General features: G+C 57.8%; 1 protein-coding gene across 1 annotated transcript; it reads right to left on the reverse strand.

The window, feature by feature from the left end:
- Positions 1–97: 97 nt before the first annotated feature.
- Positions 98–7,252, reverse strand: TM6SF2 (transmembrane 6 superfamily member 2). The gene is made up of 10 exons (XM_003413518.4): positions 7,120–7,252; positions 5,319–5,422; positions 4,392–4,489; positions 4,221–4,324; positions 3,821–3,903; positions 3,012–3,136; positions 2,705–2,806; positions 2,339–2,431; positions 1,552–1,671; positions 98–584 (listed from the first exon to the last, which is right to left on the reverse strand). Exons 1-10 carry the CDS (start codon positions 7,212–7,214, stop codon positions 375–377), a joined length of 1,134 nt encoding a protein of 377 aa, XP_003413566.1. The 5' UTR covers positions 7,215–7,252; the 3' UTR covers positions 98–374.
- Positions 7,253–8,265: the final 1,013 nt, after the last annotated feature.

Consider the following 8,265-nt stretch of genomic DNA (forward strand, 5'->3'; position numbering starts at 1 on the left):
CTCCCGAAATCCAGGCTGGCAGTGATGAGTGGGTCCACAAGGGGTCAGAGGAGAGGGTCCCTTCACCCCTACAGCCCGAAACACTCAGGCAGTGACATTCTCGGCATCAAAAAGGTTTTTACTATTAATGAGGGGATGACGGGTAAATTCTGGGAGAGAGTAGACGAATATCCTTGGGGGTTGGGGTGCTGTGACAGCCGAAGAGAACACCTGGCTCCTGGGTCTCCCATCCCACCTACAGGCCTGAAACCACCATTGCCAGGCCCAAAGACCCCTGGAGATGTCCCTCCTGCCCCTAAAAAACCCAACCCAACCTTCCCAAGCCAAGGCCAGGTGGACATGTAAAAACGAGTTCTGGGCAGCATGGCACCCCCTCAGTTCTGCTTCTTGTGGTGGCCCAGGGGGCCGGGGGGCGGTGGACGCAGGAAGAAGGCAGGCCGCCGCAGGCAGCGGTAGGCAAGCAGGTGGGGGCCCAAGGCGTAGAGCAGGTTACACACAAAGAAGCAGGTCCAGGCATCCTCAGGCACGCGGTAGGTGAAGGGCGTGCGCGGGTGTAGTGAGGCGCCCATGTGTGAGAACTGTGCCTGTGGCCAGAAGGGGAGAGAGGATGTCAGGGACAGGGCAGGGCCAGCATTACCAACATCCCACCCTGGGGTCCTTATCCCCAACTCGCTGGCTCTGCTTGATTTACCTGTCTCCTATCTCTAGTTTCTGCCTACCTATCTCTGAAAAATCTCTGCTCCACTTGTCCCTAGTCTGCCTGTCTGTCCTTGTTCACCTCTCTGTGAGCCGCCAGTGCCTCTTTCCAGCTGCCTGACCAGAAAAAACCATGTTCACCCCATCTGCTGGACCCACATCCCACCTCTCCAGCCTGGGACCAGCTCCTCCGTCCAGTCTTCCCTGCCCCAGGCAGAGGCACCACCACCTACCTATCTGCAAAATCTCAGCTGCCTTTGACACCAATCCTGTCAATTCTACCCCACCAAAGCCCTTCTGTACCTACTGCCTGGCCTGGGCCCAGGCTTTATTACTTCCCACCAGGAACCCAGAAACAGACCTCAGCTCTGATGGGCTCTCTCCTGCTCAAACCACTCCCATGGTGCCCCAGTGCCCTCAGCACAGTTCCTAAGCCGAGTTCAAAGCCCTCAGCATCTAGCTGCCAATTTGTCTTATCTCTGCCTTCACCCATGTTATGGCCCCCTTGACTTTCCTTATGTTATTCCCACTTCTGGGATGCCCTTCCCTGGGGGCAGAATTCATACCCATACATCAATACCCAGCTCCTATGCATCCATTCCCTCTTAGGAAACATTTTCCCTCTTGATCCGCGCCCCCTCCCATCAGCCCCTGTTCCTCCTTTTGACCCCATGAGCTGTGAGTGTCTGTTTCCAGATCTGTCTCCGGCAGACTGGGCACCCCTCAAGTGTGGCTATGCCTGGGGCTGAGGCCTCTGAGAGGCCCAGCATCACCCTACCCAAGCACCAGCACAAAAGCAAGTAATGGGCACGCAGAAGCTATCTCCCCTGTGTGTATTTCCCACCCCTGCCTCACCTGGCCAATGGCTCCAGCAAACAGCAGGGCCCAGTCAGGCAGCCAGGAGCAGCCAGGGAAGATGAGGGCGTAGGCGGCCAGGCAGTAGAAGGGCAGCACGTAGAACATGTACACCAGCATCTGGGGGCACACAGCCCATGGGGTGACCAGTTGCCCCAGCCAGGTCTCCCCATTCACCCGAGGCAGGGACCCAGTAAGGATCTGGCCAGCCTCAAACCCCACCCAGGATGGACTCTGCACACCCAGCATCCCACCCCTCTTCTGTGGAAAATATTGCCTATTTCCCTTGGGGATCCGCCACCCCTACACACACTCAGTCCACGGTGGTCTGGATGGAGCTGAGCCCACCCCTTTACTTCAGAAGTAGTATGTGACCTTGGCCTGGCCAATCAAAACACTCTAGCCCCCTGGTCATAACGATTGGCTACAGGGTGAGCATGTGACTCAAGCTGGACTAATCAGAGCCTGCCTGAGACTTGTTCTTAAGCTCTGAAAGGGAAGGAATAAAGGGCTCACGTTTTTTTCTTGGGTGGCTGAATGGGGTGGATAGAAGCCTGGCAAAAAAGCCTCTGCCACACCACAAAAGGGGTGCCTGGGTGTGAAACCCATGGCCAGAGACAGAGCTGCCCATGAGCTCCTATATCCAGCCATGCCTGAAATTCATATCTGTACTTCCAGCTGCGTGGTTACCCCAGTTTGACCTGTGTTTCTGGTACATGGTTCCAAAGAGGCTCAAGGGAGCCCTTCTCATGGGCAGGATAGTTCTCCTCCCATCTTGCCTTCTCACCTGCACCTTTGGATAGGCCACAGGATCCCGCAGGTATGGCTCATACTGGTAGATGTAGACAAAGCAGGCATCCGTGGGGCAGTCAAGCACCACCTGGGGTAGACAGACAAACTAACACCCCAGCACAACATCCCTCCAAGGGAAGCCTGCCACACCCTCCCAGGTGGAGTCCACACCCCTTGCTCTGGCCTTTCCCTGCCCTGGCTGGGAATCCACACATACTGGAACTGAGGAGGAGGCAAGAGGATGGGGGTTTTGCCATGCAATACTCAGGTCAGAATGCAGAACTTCCCTGGATGATCAAGATGGGAAAGCAATGGTCTTTTTGTACTCGATAAAGGAACAGGATGGCCAGCTCAGACTCACCAGGCCTCGGAAGAGGGTGAAGAACCCAGCAAGGGCGAGGTATATGACAAGGGCCAGGTCTGCTGGACGCTGCAGGAGGCCCTTTCTCTGCTCTTCTTGGACCTGGCCCATGGGAAAGAAACAGAGTGTTAGAGGTCTGGTATGCAGCAGGTCCTCAATAAAGGCTCATCTCCTCCTTTTGACAACCAAGGAGACTTCAGAGGAGTTCCAGAAAGAATGCAAACGGGATATTTAGGCATTTTGGGGACAAGGTGCCCAAGGGAACTCATATGGGAGACATTCAGACATGTTGGGACAAGGTACTCACCATGTTGGGGGTGCAGTAGGTAGGTGCCTGGGACTGGTTGAAGACCCTCATGCCGGCCCAGCATGGGACCAGCATGTAGGGGATAGTGAGGAAGAAGGCAGGCCTGATCTCTGAGCTGTACTTGCCTGCCAGAGTGGAGGAGGGTGAGTCACTCAGTGAGGGTCTCCAAGGCCTGGGTGGACCCTTTAGTCAGGTCACACCAGAGCCCCTGGCTGGGCATCTTGATTCACTTGCTTGAGCTTTTAACATCCTTCGTGGCTCCCCAGTGCCATGAAGTAATGTCCATGTAACAGCTTGTGTGGCCTGCCTCTATTTATCTTTGGGCTCTAGTTCCTTCTGGAACTGGCTCTCAACATTGGGATTTTTGGCTGGGTCAACATATCCTATATTCCACCGATTCTTCAACTCACCACTTCCCGTGAGTACACCTGAGGGTTCCCACTGCCGAGCCTTTGCCCACACCATCCCCACATCCCAGGTATCCTGCCCTACTTGTCCCTACCTCCTAAGCCCTGCCTATGAAGCTTTCATTGTGCCCCCAGTGAAAGTTCCTAAAAGTCCCTTCCTATGTCAAGAGCATTTGGGGCCAAGCCTCTGGGGTGAGGGGCCAGCAGCCTGGAGAAGAGGTGGATTCAGGATTTCCTCCCCCAAGAAGAAATGAGGAAATGGGGAGGATGTGGGTGAATAGGCATCAGAGAGGAATGGTCTCTACAGATGCTGAGAAGGATGCAGGATCAAACGGGGAACTTCTAGGCACGGGGCAGTGACCCAGTCCAAGGGGCACAAATTTCCCAAAGCCAAGTCCTCACCGAGGATGTTTCCTGGGAGGAATACCAGGATGCTCATGATGAAGGAGCCCAGCCAGTAGAGTCCAAGGTTCCGGTACCTCTTCCTGAGTGGGGGATCACAAGGTGACCAGCAGGTACCTGCCCTTTGGTCTCAGAACCCCCACCAGGGCCCAACTCTGCCCAGGATGGAAGGGGCAACAGGGGGACAAATGGGGGAATGACCAGTCAGGTCCCTCCATCTAAGGACAGAGGTGGTTGCCCAGGCACAGGTGCCACCTAGGCACCTGACAACAGTGCCCAGAATCTTCTTCTGGCCACCTCAGCCCTCTCCCAGGCTGCAGCCCCTGCAGACAATCCTGGCTCCAACCTGCCCTGGGACCCCACCCTGAGGACTTGACCTCCCTCCAGGTGCCCCGCGAACCTTCTGCAGATGGCACCAGCCATGGCCAGATAGAGGAGGTAGTGAACAATGCCATCCCAGTAGCAGATGAAGACGCCATGAGCCGTGCGCAGGTAGGGCTCACCCTGGGGGGACAGGTGGGTTGGTTGGGGGAAGGGGCAGGGGCCAACCATGCCTGCACACCACACGTACCTCCTTGGTGTAGAACTCCATGAAGCCCACCACGTAGCCATCTTCCTGGAGAGAGATGATAAGGTCCACGACAGAGGTGAATGCGAAGACTGCAAACACTGTGGGAGAGTGGGCGGGTATGTGAGACATCAGGAGTGAGCAGGGCTAGAGCCAATAGGGCAGAGCTCAGCCAGCATGGTTGGGGCTCAGGCCAGGTGTGAGTAGGGCCTAGGCTGGGCATGGTTGGGCTCTGGCAGGGTGTGAGAGGGCCAGATCAGGAGCATGAGGGGCTCAGGAAAGGGGTGACCCCCCAAAACAGGTATGTGGGTGACGGGTGTAGGAGGGCTGGGATGGGTGTGGGTAAGCCAGGCCAGATATGGTAGGGGCCAGCGCTGGGTGTGGGCATGGCTCAGGCCTGGCATGGGCCTGGCTCTGGAACAGGTGTGGCTCAGGGCAGGTGTGGGAAGGACCAGTGAGAGGCTGCTGGTCAGGGATGAAGACTCCAGGCAAGGACTTCAAGCCCTGACTGCTCCCTCTCCCACCCCCCACACAGGTCACACACATGACCCACAGACCTGACTCATTCTGTTTGTCTGATGGAACAGGCACAGTCCCTGCCTCTCGGGGTCTCCAGACTGATGGGAGCAGTACTGTCCCTGACCTCAGGAGACCCCAGAGTGATGGGGAGGCATAGTCTCTCAGGGGCTCCCAGTCTGATGGGGGAGACACAGCACCTTCTCTTCAGGAGCCCCAAGTCTGACGGGAGAGGCCCGTTGAGGTTCCCCAGTCTAATACAGGAGGTCCTTCAAGGGCCTCCTAGCCTGGTAGCAGAGGCTCTTCACGGACTAGCACCAGTCTGATGGGGGAGGCTCTTTGATGGCCCCAAGTCTTGGGATGGAGGCCCTTGTCCAGTCAATCTCCCTTCACCAGTACACTGCCACGACTCACCAGCGTAGAGAGGGTCGTAGGAGATTTCGCTGTGGGACAAGCTGTAGATAGCCACAAAGAGCAACACCAGGATCAGGGCACTCATCAACGCCACCCCCAGCGGGCTGTAGAGGAGGAAGCCAAGTCAGGAGGCCAGGCCAGTGCTAAGGTCCTACCCACCCTGGTGGGACAAAGTCAGACTCCGGGTGGTGATGAGGCTGACATGTCCGCTGTTCATCCAACAAGGCCCTTCCTGAACCTGTCCTTTTCCATCACCAGACTCTTGCATAGGCTGTTTCCCCCTCCTGAAACCCCCTTCCAGAGTCACTTTTCCACTCAACAAACTCCTCCTCATCCTTTGCTGCCCATCTACATTGCCCCTCTTCCAAAAGGCCCTCCCTGACTTCCCAGAAAGGATCATTGCTCAACTTGGGCCAGGTACCCCTTGGGAATGTTGGATTTATCCCATCATTTGCTGCCTTGCATTTGATTTAATTTGCTCGTTCAGTCACTCAACAATGCCAAGCCCCTAATGGCCAGGCCCAGCTCCCACACCTGCCAGAGGGTCTCTAGTGCTTGGCTCTGTGCACCTCACTCTTTAAGGCTCCTCCTGGCTAAAGTACAAGCGATTCTATGACTCCACCCCGTCCCTGCCACATCTGCACCCACCAACCTGATAAGGCAGGTCACCCAGTTTCCTAGGTAACACCAAAGTGTCTCTGAGCAGCCCCCAACACAGGCGGACAAACCAAGGTCCAGAGAGGGTTGAAGGCCTGTTCAGGGTCACACAGTGATGCTCTCCAGGCCCCATCTTCCTGGACACTCCACTGCCCCCTAGGATTCCTATCCTGGCCCCTTCCACCCATGATGTAATCAGACAAGACCCCCTGCCAGCCTCATTTGCACACAATTCTTAAACCTCAGCCATGCTTAGTGGAGGGCCAGCTAAAAAGATAAAGACCCTCAATGAGATGGACTGACACAGTGGCTGCAACAATGGGCTCAAACATACCAACAACTGTGAGGATGGCACAGGACCTGGCAGTGTTTCGTTCTGTTATACATAGGGTCACTATGAGTTGGAACTGACTAGACGGCACCTCACAACAACAGTTGTAACTGTCGAGTGAGGTCTAGGATTATGCCCATGACACAGGGGAGGAAACTGAGGTTCCCAGAGGCCACTTGGTTCACCCAGGGTCCCAGGAGGCTGTGAGGGGTGGAGTCAACAATCGGCACCCAGGAGCCAACCAGGGCCAGCTTGTGTTGGGCTGGGTTTGGAAGTGTTAGGGGCTTGGGGAAACTGAGGCTAGTGGCAGAGTGGACTTGCTCTGAATGAGAAAGTCCCAGATCTGAGCCAGGATGCCACGGAGGCACCATCTGGTGGGGGCCACCAGGCAGGGCGTGTGGCAATTGCCAGGTCATTCGGGCCTTATCTGGGCAATACTTTGATCCCGGTGACTTTGGAGCCTGTGCTTGGTGCATCCCTGGGGAAGACTCAAGAGACCCTCCCAAGCCCTGCCGTGTGGGGAGTTCTGCTTCTCAACCTCCATTCTCCTCAGGTTCTAAATGGCCCAGGATAGCCCCACGTCCCGCTGGCCGTCTTCCGGGTGGGAAAAGGACTTCCGGTTCGTATGTGGGGAGGTCTCTGTGGCCCAGACCCCCTCCTCCCGGGCCGCAGCTGAGCAGGGGGCCTAGGGCTCGCAGGGCCCAGGCACGTCGCCGCGCATCCTCCCTCCGCCAGCCCCCGGGGCTTCCCACCCGCGGGGCAAGCAGGACCCTCGGAGCCCGCAGCCCCGGCCCAGCCCCTCCCCGCACGCACTGTGAGAGCGCCGAGACATGGTTGAGCGCGTAGGACACGGGCAGGGCACTGAGCGACAGCGCCGCGATCTTGCCAGCCAGAGGCGGGATGTCCATGACGGCTGCGCGCGGACCCCAGCGCGGCCTCCCGGGCGCTCGGCTCGGCGGCGCGCCTGGGGGGGCCGTCAGGAAGCCGCCTGGCCCTGCCCCGCGCAAAGGTCGCCCCCCGCCCGCGCCCGGCCGCGGCGGTGGCAGGCCTGCCAGCTCCTGGGGAGCCTGAGACGCCGCGCCCCGCCCCGCGCCCCGCCCCCTCGGCGTGGCCCCTCCCCCACCGCTCGCCCCGCCCCTCTACAGCATCACCCTGGCGATCTCCGCTCCGAGCGTCAGTTTTTCAAAGGCTAGAAGACAACGCGCAAGATGCTTGCGCTCCGCTGCCGAGGGCTGCGTCCTGGAGCCCTGGGTTCGTTTGGCTGCTTGGTTCTGAGGGAATTCGTTCCCCAGACCTCGTTCAGCAGTTATGGCTCCTTGTGTCCTTTGTCCTAAGGCACTTGCGTCTTCATCTCGACCTGGAGACTCTTTAACCTCCCGCATGCCCCAGAGCCCTCCACCGACTCCCCAGGGGGGTGGACATTCCTGTGACGGTTTCTGAGAACCCCCATTCCAGCGCCTTTCAATGAGCCTCTGTTTGAGTTGTGTCCTCCGCGAGGTCCACATTTAAACACGCTTCCCATATGAGGCTCTTACTGAGCCTTGGGTTGGGTTGGAGACCCCGGGAGATTCCATAGCTCAGTGCACTGAGAGGTTCCTTAGCTGGGACTCCAACACCATGGGGCAGCTAGGGCTGCAGCCCTACTCCTTGGTGGGGCTGGAGGGACGGAGAGTTTGGGCAGCGTTCCTGGCGAGAAAAGCAAGGCCATCCATATGGCTGGGTATGGTGGATAGTGAGGTGGAGGTGATGAGGGCGGGGGTTAGCTGCGAGTAGCCGGACCTTGTTCTCTGAGTGATGGGAGCTGTGGGAGATCACGGCCTGGCCAGGGAGGGGTTGCAGGGTGAATAGAAGGAGGTCTCTGTCACCCCCATTTCCAACCAGCCTCAACCCCCCACCCACGTGGCATCTGTGCCCACTTGCTTCCTGCCCCCACAAGCCCACAGGTCAGATTCTAACCCT

Source organism: Loxodonta africana, chromosome 3 (assembly GCF_030014295.1).
Source record: "Loxodonta africana isolate mLoxAfr1 chromosome 3, mLoxAfr1.hap2, whole genome shotgun sequence".
In the NCBI taxonomy this organism is placed as follows: Eukaryota; Metazoa; Chordata; class Mammalia; order Proboscidea; family Elephantidae; genus Loxodonta; species Loxodonta africana.